Source organism: Arachis hypogaea, chromosome 1, assembly GCF_003086295.3.
Source record: "Arachis hypogaea cultivar Tifrunner chromosome 1, arahy.Tifrunner.gnm2.J5K5, whole genome shotgun sequence".
NCBI lineage: Eukaryota > Viridiplantae > Streptophyta > Magnoliopsida > Fabales > Fabaceae > Arachis > Arachis hypogaea.
Genome location: NC_092036.1, coordinates 93857999 through 93871880, shown reverse-complemented (window position 1 = coordinate 93871880; position 13882 = coordinate 93857999). Strand labels below are relative to the sequence as shown.

The 13882-nt window shown below is 33.2% G+C and overlaps 3 protein-coding genes across 5 annotated transcripts; 2 read left to right on the top strand and 1 right to left on the bottom strand.

The window, feature by feature from the left end:
- Positions 1-673: 673 nt before the first annotated feature.
- LOC112696383 (protein TIFY 10A) lies at positions 674-2485 on the top strand. 3 transcript variants are annotated; one of them, XM_025749154.3, is made up of 5 exons: positions 674-1229; positions 1550-1670; positions 1746-1951; positions 2036-2093; positions 2167-2485. In XM_025749154.3, exons 1-5 carry the CDS (start codon positions 1055-1057, stop codon positions 2261-2263), a joined length of 657 nt encoding a protein of 218 aa, XP_025604939.1. In that variant the 5' UTR covers positions 674-1054; the 3' UTR covers positions 2264-2485. The 3 variants fall into 3 exon arrangements, with proteins under 3 accessions (XP_025604939.1, XP_025604931.1, XP_025604923.1); XM_025749146.3 differs by having other exon boundaries at positions 723-1229; positions 1547-1670; XM_025749138.3 differs by having other exon boundaries at positions 875-1229; positions 1550-1951.
- Positions 2486-4901: 2416 nt separating this feature from the next.
- Positions 4902-9499, top strand: LOC112696368 (oligouridylate-binding protein 1). The gene is made up of 12 exons (XM_025749105.3): positions 4902-5367; positions 5684-5745; positions 6062-6164; positions 6310-6386; positions 6471-6532; positions 6636-6723; positions 6850-6925; positions 7041-7071; positions 7644-7763; positions 8133-8218; positions 8422-8595; positions 8957-9499. Exons 1-12 carry the CDS (start codon positions 5287-5289, stop codon positions 9197-9199), a joined length of 1203 nt encoding a protein of 400 aa, XP_025604890.1. The 5' UTR covers positions 4902-5286; the 3' UTR covers positions 9200-9499.
- A 1142-nt stretch (positions 9500-10641) lies between these two features.
- Positions 10642-12032, bottom strand: LOC112696376 (FCS-Like Zinc finger 14). The gene is made up of 2 exons (XM_025749116.3): positions 11069-12032; positions 10642-10983 (listed from the first exon to the last, which is right to left on the bottom strand). The coding sequence occupies exons 1-2, from the start codon at positions 11683-11685 to the stop codon at positions 10845-10847; spliced, it is 756 nt and encodes a 251-aa protein (XP_025604901.1). The 5' UTR covers positions 11686-12032; the 3' UTR covers positions 10642-10844.
- Between the last annotated feature and the right edge of the window lie 1850 nt (positions 12033-13882).

The following is a 13882-nucleotide window of genomic DNA, read 5'->3' as shown; positions in this document are numbered from 1 at the left end:
TTTCTTTTTTATGCCTTTTCTTCTTAATAGATGTGTGATTGCTCCCTTATTTTTTTGTGAGATCTTTTGTTCTTCTTCCTTTATTTATGCTTTCATTCTTTTTTGAACTTGTTTTTCTCGCTTTAATCACCTTTTTATCATTGAATTTTTACTTAATTTCTTGCTTTCTTCCATCCTAACTTGTGCTATATTTTTCTTAATAACATTTTTAAAATCAGGTGGAAGTAGAAGTCCTAAAAAAGATTCATCTTCTTTGTCTTCATTAACTTCTTTTTTAATTCCCTTGTAAACCCAATTGTATCTCTTGTATTACTTATTCAGAATTTTTATAATCACAAATGTCCCTAATTACTTGAATTTGAATCTTTCATAAAGGTTAGGTTCTCCATTACTTGTAAGTCAAGAGGATCTCGTCTCTTTGTCTGTTTGTCTACTTCCCGATAAATTAATAAGAGATCTGACTTAAGTAATAGAGTTCCTTATAAGTACCATCATTATCCATTTGAAAGTGTTGTTGGATAGCTTTCTTTATCAAATAATCAAGTCGAAAATTTCATCCGAAAAATCCGAATCTAAACTCATATTATATTGATTTTAGGTAATTTTACAAAATACATATTAATATTATAAATTATTTTTTTATAAATATCGTAAATATCAAGTATATACAAATATCTTTATCCTTTGTTCACTCATTTTTGTGAGCTTAGTAATAATTTATTAGTTTGAATGGAAAAAAAAAAAGAAAAGAAACAAAGGGGAGAGTGGACTCGGAAAAGTCTAATAGTAGAGTTGGGAGAGTCATGGAAGGCAACAAATTAAAGAAAGGCCGAAAGCAGCATTTAAAAAGAAAGAGTACACCCACATATTCCTCGTGCTTCAATTTCAATTTCATTTTCCCTCTTCCCTGGACCCCGCAATTTAAAATTAAAAATAATCCTTTTTCAATTTTCCAAGTTATAAACCCTCTCCTATATAAAATAGAAGTCTCATCAGGACGACGAAACCATCCGCCCTCTCTTCAGAAATCAAAGCCTCGCTAATATCTGCAAAAATGTCCAGCTCATCGGAGTATTCTGGAGTTTCCGGCCAAAATCCGGTGAAGTCGCCGGAGATCTCCACGTTTTCCCAGACTTGTAATCGGTTGAGCCAATACCTCAGAGAAAACGGTTCCTTCGGTGACCTCACCCTCGGCATAACAAAACGCAACCCCGCCCCTGAAACACACGGTACCTCTCAATTTCCCAAATTGCCCCCTATTCCGTTTCTATTTTCTGTTACGAAATGTATATGTTTGATTTTTGGAGTGCATGCATGTTACCCGCTCCCAATTTTCTCAACATTCTGTTAGAGGAGGAGTCACGTTTTTTTTATTTCTCTTTTTTTGGGATAAGATTAAACCGTATTTCGTGGATACCGGGGAACGAGGAGGATAATCATATATCAAGGGATTTGCTTAATCATCTTTTTTATCCTAAGAGTGCTATGGACTTGAATGATGTATTCCGTTCTCTACGGCTCTCTGAATCTGTTTATTATTTGACAGCAGGGTCACCTGAGAACTCATGCTATTCTGCAACAACCATGGAGTTATTTCCCACAAAGGAGAACAATAATGTGACAACCATGGATCTTCTTTATCCACGTGCTCCTGCTTATGCAAACACAAGGTATGCGTGTTTCTTGTTGCTTTTCGTGCACCGCACCGTTTCTTTTCTGCGTTTAACAAAATTACTCATGTGCAGTGCATTAAAGGATGGTAAAGGTGCACAATTAACAATCTTTTATGGTGGACAAGTGATGGTGTTTGATGACATTCCTGCTGAGAAAGCGGAGGAGATTCTGTCCTTGGCTAAAAGAGGGAACTCTTGTGCATGCGCTTCTACTCAGCACACCCGGCCTTACTTGTTTCAACCCCACTCCCAGCTACAGTCCGCACCTGTTGTTGGTGGTAATTTCTTTTCCTTTATTTAGAGTAAAAATGATATATCATTGTGAGTTATTCTCTAATGGTAAATTTCATTTTTATGTGCAGATCTACCTATTGCAAGGAAGGCTTCGCTGCATCGCTTCCTGGAGAAGAGAAAGGATAGGTAGGCTTCCCAAACAATTGCTTGGTTTATCAATTGGAGGCCTAATTGACTAATTATTATGTTGTGTTTGCAGAATTGCTTCAAAAGCACCATATCAAAGCAGCAGCCCCGTCTCGGTCCCTAATAAAGCAGCTGAGTCGTCTATGGCATGGCTTGGGTTAGGAGCTTAATCAACACACTATCAAAAGCAGTTTTGTTCATAATTGGTGGACTGCTCAATTAGGCTTTTTGTTATTTTGGTTTCACCCTATCCCCACTGCTATATATCAAGACTAAGACAAATATACATCTAACTTTATTCCTATTTAGCTTCTGCCTAGTTATTTCTTTCCTTGTAATTATTAGTATCTCAAACATTTTGGATTCAATACTATTTCATTCCATTTCTTTTATGTTTTTATGAATTTTTTCCCTCTTGTTAATAATTCCTTTCCTCATCAACCGAAATGATAATAAAATTAATCTTTAATAAAATATTATATGATATCCAAATCTGATAATAATTGTGATAAAGTAAAATGATTAACACGTTTTGGGAGTCAAACTACTAATTTATATGTGGTGGTTCAAGGAAAGGGAGGAAATTGGTCAAAGTTGGAGTGGTGTCACTAAGTGGGTCCCGTCTTTTGGCACCTGTATCGCATGCCTCAACTACCTAAGATTTTGAAGTTAGGGTACGTGAGTGCTTGTGCCCTTTATAACTGCGCACCTTCTTCCCATTTTCTGCCACTATTCTTGAATGATGTGGCATCACTATTTTACAGCTATATTGATGCAAGAGAGTCCGATAACATTATTTTGGCATGTAGAAATAATTCTTTCTTGGAGACAAGATAGAGAAAACAAATTTACTCATTTTCAGCCAATGTTATAAGTCAAAGAAGGCAACAAATATATATTTTAGGAAGTTTCTAGTATATCTGAAACAAATATATATTTTAAAGGTTGATATGAATTATAAAAAAATATATAATATATTAATTAAAATTAATGATTAAAATAATTAAAACACCCGTGTTCGAGGTATATTTGAAAATTTTCCTATACTTTAAACCAGACAACAAGTATGAACTAAATGGTACTCTTTTTTATAATTTTCCTTGTGTATTTCATTATGAGAGAACATCTTATGTATACAAGCCTCTAATAATCTTTTTAGGTACATACGAAGAAGAAAATAAAAATTAGCCAAACATGAAGGAGATCTGGTTGAGTAATGGTACTTAATAATTACCGAACATGTGGTAGTTTTTTTTAACCATTTTAGAGACAAATTGAAAACATGTGTTTAATCTACTTAAACAAAATTATTATAGCTATAGATGCTTAAGATTAATAACTTTTTTATCCCTAAATATTCAATTTTTTATTTTAGTTTTGATCCAACAAAATTTTAATAAAGGTTTGTTTGTTTGTTTTTGTTATTAGCTTTTTCATTACATAATAAGTTAAATGTTAATATTAAAATATTAACATGGTAAAATGTCCTACATTATTATTTAATGGCACAAACAAACTAACTAACGAAAGAATATTAAAATAAACACTTTTTAATATTTTAGGATCAAAATTTGAAGAATAATTTTGTAGAAAATCAAAAACATAAAACAAAAAAATATTTATGCCTAATATAAGATGGTCATTCACCTTTTACAGAAAAATGAGATTAATTTTTTCAAAAAATAAAAAATATATAGATAGTGAAATGAATTAGTTGCACACACGTATCTTATTAGGTCAAAAGCATGTTTTGTGTGTTGCGACTAAATATATAAGAATTTTCGTTCTTCAAGGCAGTGGCACTAGATTGACACTTTTACACTTTTCTACCATTTTATGTGCACTTATTTTTCCATTTCTCAAGTGAAAAAAGAAAAAAGTGACGAGAAGGGAGGGTGTTTATCAAATCAGAGAATAGAATTTTTCTTTTTCTTCTAAGATGCCAAGAACCATAAGGTATAAGGTATAAACAAACACTTTTTTTCTCTCTTAACTAGAATTTTTCTACAGCCACAAAAACTAATAACAATAACAATAGAACAAAATTTCACATAAAACCGAAGGCCTAACTATACGCATATGTAGATATCACTATCATAGTAATATAGGATCATACAACAAACTAAGATTTTTTTTTTTTGGACAGGAACTAAGATTTTAAATTGAACTTATAATTCTAATAAACGAAAAATATAAAAGAATTGGTATTTTTGGTTGCCCCATCAAACATGTTATATTTTTTGTCAAGGTACTTACATTGAGTACACTTTAGGCCCAGTTGTTATCTTTTTAATTTTTTATCACTTGCCTGTTGCTACAACCTTCGATTTGGTCATGTAGTTGCTACAACTTTACCTGGGTCTTCTTTCTTGGTTTGGTTGGCTGGGTCCAACCCAATCCATGACCAAAAAAGAAAGAGTGCCCTATTTTATTGTTTGATTCTTTTCGGCATAATGGAATTGGTATTGAACGTCCCTGTTTTTATTCCAACAAGATTCTTCAAAAACTAAACAACAAACAAGAACATAATTTTCAGACCAGTATGATTTGGACAAAAATCCAAGTTAGTTTAACTAAAGTATGACAAAACAAAGCTAGTACGAAACAAGAGAGCTAGTTGAGTATTTTTCTTTTTCTTTTTTTTTTGTAATTTAAAACAACAAAAGATTTACCGAAAAAAAAAAAAAGTTCAATTGAATACAGGGTCAGTACAGTGAAACACAACCTATTTGCCGTGGTATTTTAAAAAGAAAAAAAAAAAAAACTCCCCTAAAAAATATGTAAAAGAAATCTATCCGCAAACGCTTTGGGATGCTTTTCCATTTTCACCCCCGGCCCCATTTCTTTTAATGGAAAATATTATTGAAGTTAGTTTGTTTGTTTTTTATTTTTTATTTTATTTTTGAAGTATTAAAAGGGGGGTAAGTGTATCTGAGACTGAGTCCCTCTCCAGTATCATCTTCTTCGTCTTTGTTTGTCTCTGTTTTCTCTCACACCCTCTCCCTTTCGAGGGGTTTTTTCTTTTCCCTTTTTTTTCTTTTTTTTTTCCTTTTTGTTTTCTCTCTTTTTTTTTTTTGTTTGTCTTATATTTTGTGTTTTCAACTTTGATTTGTTCCGTTTCCTTTTTTTTGTTCTTCCCTTTTGTTATTATCCTTTCATCATCGTCTTCAAACCCTAACCCTAGGAATCGAAGATGCAGCAACACAGGTTGAGACAGCATGCTATGATGCAGCACTCTCTCTACCACCACCCTGCTCTCCTAACTCCTCCACAGGTTCATCTACTCTTTATTTATTTGTTTTTAATTGTTGATTTTTTTCAGCTTCATTTCTTCTCAAAATTTAGCATGTTTTCTTTGTGATTACTGTTTGCTGCTTAAATTTTCAGCTATTTCGTCAAGCTCAAGCTTTTTTGTTATGTTTTGGTATTAGATTAGATACGTTTGAATTACCCTAGAATTTAGGTGAAACGCTGGGTACTCACGCTATGATTCCTATTGTTTTAGTTAGATTACTTGTGAGGAGAGTAGAATAGTAGATGATTTTGATTTTAGTTTTTTTCCCCTTTGTTTTTACATTTTTATTTTGCAGATTGAGCCTATCTTGAGTGGAAATCTGCCTCCTGGCTTTGATTCAAGTTCATGCCGCAGTGTGTGAGTGTTAATGAACATTTTATTACTTTTTTTTTTAAAAAATAGTATTTTAAGATGTCGAGTATTTTTGTTTAGTTCGACATGTTCATCTTCCCGTATTTTAGTACCGTAAGGAAGTGGCTCGTTGACTTCACTGCCTCTTAGATAATTTATTATATCCTTTGCAAGAATTCTTCTCAAAAAAAGTTTCTGCTTGGTTTATGTATTTGTAGTTGGCAAGTTGACTCTCTTATGTTCTAGGTTTATGAAGCGCTTTTCTTTGATGTGTATTGATTTTTTAATTTGCTAATCGTTAATCAAATTTGATGAAATGCAGCTATGTTGGCAACATTCATCCTCAGGTTTCAGAATCCCTTCTTCAAGAGCTTTTTTCAAGTGCAGGCGCACTTGAAGGATGCAAGCTCATTAGGAAAGATAAGGTCAGTTTTCTTAATATTCTTTTTAAATGCAATAAAATGACTTACAGTTGAGTCCATGATTCCTGTCAGCTATTGGAAATAGATATTTCTACGTATTTCTTTCTCATCTCACAATGATGGTTTTCTTCAATCATTTAATTTGCAGTCGTCCTATGGCTTTGTTGATTACTTTGATCGCAGTGCAGCTGCATTTGCAATTGTAACTCTCAATGGAAGGCACATGTAAGTTTGATTTTAATTTTTTGTTTGAGATATGGAACAACTTCTACTAGATTCATATTATGATGTGTTGCATGTACTATGCAGCTTTGGCCAGCCTATTAAGGTTAACTGGGCTTATGCTAGCAGCCAGAGAGAGGATACTTCAGGTTACATATATATATTTTTCCTTGAAATGTACTTTGCAATGTCTTATTACAGTTCTTGTTTTGTGGAATAACAACTTTACCCTTTGTTTTGTTTTGGATTCAGGTCATTTTAATATTTTTGTTGGTGACCTTAGCCCTGAGGTTACAGATGCAACCTTGTTTGCTTGCTTCTCTGTGTATCCCACTTGTTCGTAAGTTTCTAAATGTCATTTTGTTATTGTAGGTTACATGTAACATGACGTGAGAAGTAATTTGACTTGAGTATGTACCTGAATTCAATTCATAATAACAATAAACTTGTGATAAATTGATTTCAGAGATGCGAAGGTAATGTGGGATCAGAAAACAGGGCGGTCAAGGGGATTTGGCTTTGTTTCTTTTCGAAATCAGCAGGCATGAATTCTTCAACTTATTACATTTTTCTCTTCCTATCTTAATATTCTTTGGGATTATTTTGTGTGTTTGTCATGCTAATGTAGCGTCTTTATTTTGTAATATACTTTATCAGGATGCCCAAAGTGCCATAAATGATTTAACTGGTAAGATTTTTGTTTTGGAATTGCTAGATTTTTATCTCTCTCATTGTGTCTTTGGTTTATGTCTGTTATATGTTATATTTGTTATAGAAAATTTGTCTCTTTCATCACATATTTTTCTTCTTTACACCTTAATGGAACATTGTGTGTATATATATATATATATATATATATATATATATATATATATATATTTGGAAAACTTACGATATCAAATCTTGCTACAGGCTATAACCATGTGATAGCTTAATAATAGAAAACCTTATTCAGGAACTGTGTGAAATTTAATATATGTTGCTCCATATTGTTACTGCCGAGGCCTCAGGTGGGGGGAACTGATGACGGGGGCCTAATTGGCCAGATATTTGGGCTGAAGGATCAAATAACCCTTTTTTTCCCAATTATATCAGTGTTGAGAAAATATTTTGTGGTGATGAGGTTCTCATCATTGATAATGATAGTTTTCCTTGGAGTTATAAGCTGCTGTTTTTATTTTTGCCCATTCCTAGTTTGTAGTTCACACATTAGCACCTTCCATTGTTTATGAAACTTTTAATATTTTTCTGACACTTTAGGTAAGTGGCTTGGAAGTAGACAGATACGTTGTAACTGGGCCACTAAAGGGGCTAACAGCAATGATGAAAAGCAGAGTTCGGATTCTAAAAGTGTTGTGGAGTTAACTAATGGAACATCGGGTGAGACTACTGAGTTTATTCTTCTAAAATTCTATTTAGTGGCTCCTCCCCCCCCCCCCCTTTCTCTTTTTCATTTTGTTCCTGTGGTTTGCATCTAGACTGTAGAAATTGTTGAATTCGTTGCCTACTTTTTGAAAGCTCCTATTACATCATGATTTTTTTTTCTTATTATCATTTTAAGGTGGCACTTCAGTATATTATGTGTTCATGCTGCTGATGTGTATCATAATATTTCATAGTTGATGTTTTTCAAATAATTATTTTTTTAATGTAGGGATACTTTTCCATTTATTGTTTGTAGTTGCCTGATTGTAGATTATGCTTGGTGGATGATTTTCATTTCATGGTTATCTTGTTTTCTAATTGCAGAAGAACCGCAGCAAGTAACCAGTGATGATGCACCAGAGAAGAATCCTCAATATACCACTGTTTATGTTGGCAATCTCGCTCCAGAGGCAAGGGTTTTTTTTTTTTTTGGCCATTTTGATATAACCTAGTCTTATAGCTTTATTGAAAGGTGGAGTGCTTTGGCAGTCAGTTGTCTGTATTAGCAGTACAGATATGCTAGGTTGCTAGCTATAAAATGCGACATATTCATGCAAATTAAGCTTTATCGAAAATTACTTTTTAGAAGTTCTCATAGGTATTGAAATTGCAGGTTACATCTGTTGATCTTCATCACCATTTTCATGCCCTTGGTGTTGGAATTATTGAAGATGTTAGGGTGCAACGAGACAAAGGTTTTGGATTTGTGAGATACAGTACACATGATGAAGCAGCTCTTGCTATCCAGATGGGTAATGCTCGGATTCTGTTTGGCAAACCTGTCAAGGTATGCTGTTTGCAGGATATTTGTTTGCCGATAATTCTATTATCTTTGATGCCGTATTGCTATTCTCTGTGTTATTTAAGATGGTGTTAGTGGCATATGACTTGGTTGTTTCATATTTTCCTATCTCAAGTTTAAGGGGTTTATTAAACTGGATTTTGCTGTCAACTGGAGGCTTTATTATTATTATTATTATTATTTGATCTGGTGAAATTCCAACTAGCTTATTGACCGTGGAACTCCTGTCTCGCAAACTCTCAAAACAACTTGCTATAAATTTTGTCATGGAAAATGGAATCTTTCATACTCAAAAGGCTCTGCATAATGGCATTGTATCTGATCCAAATTTTTGGTGTTTCGGCAGTGTTCATGGGGTAGCAAGCCCACTCCTCCTGGAACAGCCTCTACTCCTCTTCCCCTACCTAGTACTGCACATGTGCCTGGCTTTTCTCCTGTGGGACTTGCAGCGTATGAACGTCAAATGGCTCTGAGCAAGATGGGTGGTGCGCATGCGGCACTTATGCATCAGCAGAATCAGCATGCTGCCATGAAGCAGGCAGCCATGGGAATGGGTGCTCCTAACCAGCACCTTATGTACTATCAGTAAAATGTGTTATGCAACTCCCCTAGTTAAAGAAGGGAGTATTATATAGTATTGAACCTCCAGAATACAGCTACAGTATCATCTACTCTTTTTTTTTGGGGTTCCTCCCCCCCTCTTTCTCTTTTCTCTCTTCTCTTCCTTCCACCCGTATGTTTAGCTCTTTCCATTAGATAATTTTTTCGGTTGCTGGTTGTACGTCTATTTATGCTTTTGTACATGTGTATTACTATAATTGGTCCTGTGTGCACCGATAGTGTCTCTTGTTTTCTAATTGGAAAGATTGCATGATTCTGTTGGGTGGCCGATGATTGTGTTTTTCCTAATATATAACAAATTAAAACCTGCTCGCCATGTCAAAATGTTTTAAACCTTTAATATTTTTCTATAAACTATGCTCGAAAGATGTGCCAAGTTCCACTTGCGGGAGAAATACTCAAACTTACTCAGGTTTCCTCTATAGAAGGTCTTCAAACATAGATGTTAAGTAGGCCGTTTTGCCTTGTTGATTCCATGATTTTTAGTTTGTTAGCGAGACTAAAGATTACACACACGATACCTCCATTTTGCTCTTAATGAGAGACCACGATACTTGGTAGTTGGTAATATTCTAATCTTTAATGCCAATGAACGCCAACTATGCTAGCTCTAAAACTAAAGAAAATTGTTAAACCCAAACTAATAGGATTGGAGCGTGAAAAGGTTAAGGAAGCGGATATGTTCAAGATTTAGTTTAACTCTTGGGTGACCAACAGTACCTATAAACTGCTTTGGGACCATATTACAATTATTTTTGCATAAAGCATGGTATAATTCGTAATTTTTGCTTTGCTTATATAGAATGGAAAGAATTAAAATGAACAGCAAATGAATTTGGCCAGAGTTATACTAGTTTGAAGGCATAACATAATAAGACAATACTCACTAATCAAATGCTTTCGTGTACATGTTAATAAACGAATAAATGTTTATGAACTCTTTTATATTGATTGTGCCAAATTTAAATTCTTGATTGAGATATAAAGCATGCTTTAATCAGATTTTAATTTTTTTTCTCAAATTAGTGAAGTTTATTTGTATCCTTAATAATTGTCTTCCATGCCCTAATGTTTTATCCGATGTGCGGAGCAAAAACTGAATAATCCGGTGCATTTCTCTGTATACATTTTGTTTCCAGAAAGAATGGTTTATACAATATGCTAATGGCATATTCGGAAGAACAATTAAAAGGGGAGTTGCGAAGCATAAAGTAGCTGGGATTTTGATCAAGTGTTGATGATTTATGTTGGCTACTTTTGTGATCCTTAGCTTGTTAGTGGGAATGGTAGGGCCCATGGCAAGTGGGCAGTGGGTTCCATCGTCATAGTCCACTCCCGTTGCTTTCAACTCAAATATCACATTTATTATCACACACCAGAAAAATTCTTTGATTAAATGTATCCACGGACTTAAGAAGAAAAACTTGACATCTCATGTTCATGATAATTATTGGCAACATACTAGCATACAGGAAAAGTACAACGGAACGGAATCCTCTAGCATTATTTCCGATCAAAATTTTCTTTTTATGGTTACAGTGATAATCAAGCTGCCTCAAATTAATAGTACACTATATATGTACGTAGATAAATAGAGTTGTATATTGATTATATTAAAGGGCAAGAATCCCGGTTGAGAATATTTGTTCTTCCCATGACAGTTCTACAGCTTCTGATCTACAAAGCTCTTTGCGTTCCTCCATCATCATCTGTCTTGAACGACACTCTGGGCTACAAAACCCTTTCTCTCCTCTGCACACGCCATATCCACAAACAATTATTAACCAAACTCCATCCGGTATATGTATCACTTGCCAAACATCAAAATAATCGTTACCTGTACATGTATATGTCTTTGCCATCAAGTTTCTTTCTGCATAAATGGCATGAACTCAGAAAATTTGATGTGGGGAATACTGGTTCGCATGAAGGTTCAACAAAATCTGATGATGGGGTTCTAAGAACACCAGCGTCTAATTCTTCGCCTTTGTTGTTGTTGTAGCACCGTACATGTCTTGGAACATCACTATAACCACCATCATAGTACACCTTAGTGAAGGTCTTGTTAGGCACGTGGCATGTCACGTACGTGTAATCTTCCAAGCTTCTACCCACGTCAAAATTCTCGTTTGGAGAAACCCTTTGGAACCCATCTGGCTTTCTCATGGAACAAACCGGGATCGGCTTCGATCGGGTCAGATTCGGGACACAAACAGTGCGTTTGGGCAACTCTTCGTTATCAAGAGCCACCACAATTTTGAGACCAACACCACCGAGATCATACCCCTTTAAGCCCCTTGGCGATGATTGCTGGGCTTTCATATCCAAGGGGCTTCTTGGGCTACCGGTTGCTGCGGTGTCTAGAAGCACCGCGGCTGCACGGCCTCCCCCGGAGACCAATAATTCGGACAACTTTCCGATCATTGGGCTGGGCCTCTTCCCCAACATCAACATGATCGGAAAAGTTGTTGTTTAGTGAGTGAAGGGGAGGTGTTTGTTAATTTGTTTGTGAGAATTTGGGGAGTGGAAATGTGTGCTTGAGGGGTTGTATTTATAAGAGTGATGTTTATGTTTTGTTATGTTAGTGGGATGTGTTAATATCATTATCATTCATGGAGTGGTTGGACTAAGCACCTAGTTTTGCTTGGAATTATGCTGGGTATGATTGCTACCAAACATTAATATTTTATTCCTCTCTTATTATTTAATTAAGCAGATTATGGTATAATAATTGTATAGTATATTGGTGTAAAAATCTATTTATTGTTGGATGCACAACTCGCATTAAAGATTTTGAAAAAAATAAATCCTTAATAGTAAAAATTAAAAGATTATGATTTCTTTTTATACATAGTGCCTCTATTGGTATAAATGGTTTTTAAACTTGTAATCTTAATAGAATTCTAACTAGTGTGATAAGATATGATTTAATATATGTGTAAATATTTTTATCAATAAAGCTTTATATTTAAGTAAAATATTTAATCAAATTTAACCAAATTGTTATAATAACTTTTTAAATTACGCACCTTCTCCTTCTCTTTCTTCTCCTTCTCCTCCTCCTCCTCCTCCTCTTTCTTTTTTTTTTCTTTTTTCGTCACCAATAACACCAACATTTTGCAAACATCTTAATTAGTTTTGATGTTCTCTTATGCTATCATTAAATAATTTCGATTTATTTCTTAATTTATTTCAGTTTATTTGTGTGTTAATTGAGATTCACTTGATACTAGTGATAAGTATTGACCAAATTTTTTATTTTTTTAAGTAATTTCGGTTCAATTCTTAGTTTAATTGTGGTTCAATTGGATCCAGAAATGAATTTGATGTGTTTTTGTTAATGATTAAGACTTTTTGATTATTTGTTTAAATCTAAATTAATTTCGGTTCATTTATGCACTAACTGAGGCTCACTTGATGATACTGATAAGTATTGACAAATTTTTTTTTTATTTCTTAAATAATTTCGATTCATTTCTTAGTTTAATTGAGGTTCATTTGGATTCAAAATGAATTTGATAAATTTTTGTTGATGATTGAGATTTTTTTAATGCTTGTTCAAATTTGAACTGATTGAATGGAATAGAGTGAAATCTAATGCAATTGAATAAAGTGATAATGAATAATTTCATTTTTCTTTGTTAAAAAATTTGGTCAATTCTTATCAGCAGCATTAAGTGAATTTCAATTAATACAAACATAACAAATTCATTTCTGGATCCAAATAAACCTCAAACAAACTAAGAAATGAATCAAAATTACTTAAGGAATAAAAAATTTGGTCAAAATTAAGAAATGAATCAAAATTACTTAAGCATCAGGTGAACCTCAATTGACACGTAAATGAATCAAAATCAGTTCAATTTAGAACAAATAATTAAAAAGACTCAATTATCAATAAAAACACATACAATTTATTTATGGATTCAAATAAACCTCAATTAAACTAAGAAATAAGCCAAAATTATTTAAGAGATAAAAAATTTGGTCAATATTTATTAGCAGTGAACTTCAATTAATTCACAAATGAACCGAAATAAACTAAAAAATGAATCAAAATTATTTAATGATAGCACAGAAAAAATCAGAAACAATAAAAATGTTAGCAAAATATTGGTATTGTTGGTGATGACGATAACGAAAAAAGAATCTACGTGCACAAATTTAAAAGGAGGAGGAGGAACAGAAGGAAAAGAAGAAGAAGACGAAGATGAAGAAAGATATATTTTACGTTATTGAAATGCGTATGTGTATATGCTAATGTTATGAATGTGATTTTTATTGAATTTGGAACAACTTAGTTAAATTTGATTGTCAAAAATATTTAAATGTGTAACTGGACTATATTTTTATATTAACAACATATCAAAACTAATTTTAATAGAAACATGTATTCAACTAGACAGAAGAAAATCAACTACAAATGATATAGTGTGTGTGTTTGGAATACAGTTTGTAAATTGAGGTTTATATAAAATTGATTTTGATCAAAAGTGAGTTAGTATTAATGTGATTTATATTTGGCAATTTTTATTCAAAATGGATTATAGTAAACTAAATATTGTTTGGATTACATTATTCAAAATCACTTTTAGGTGAAAAATTACAGAAAAAGACATGAATTTAAATAATTATTTTATGTTATCTTATA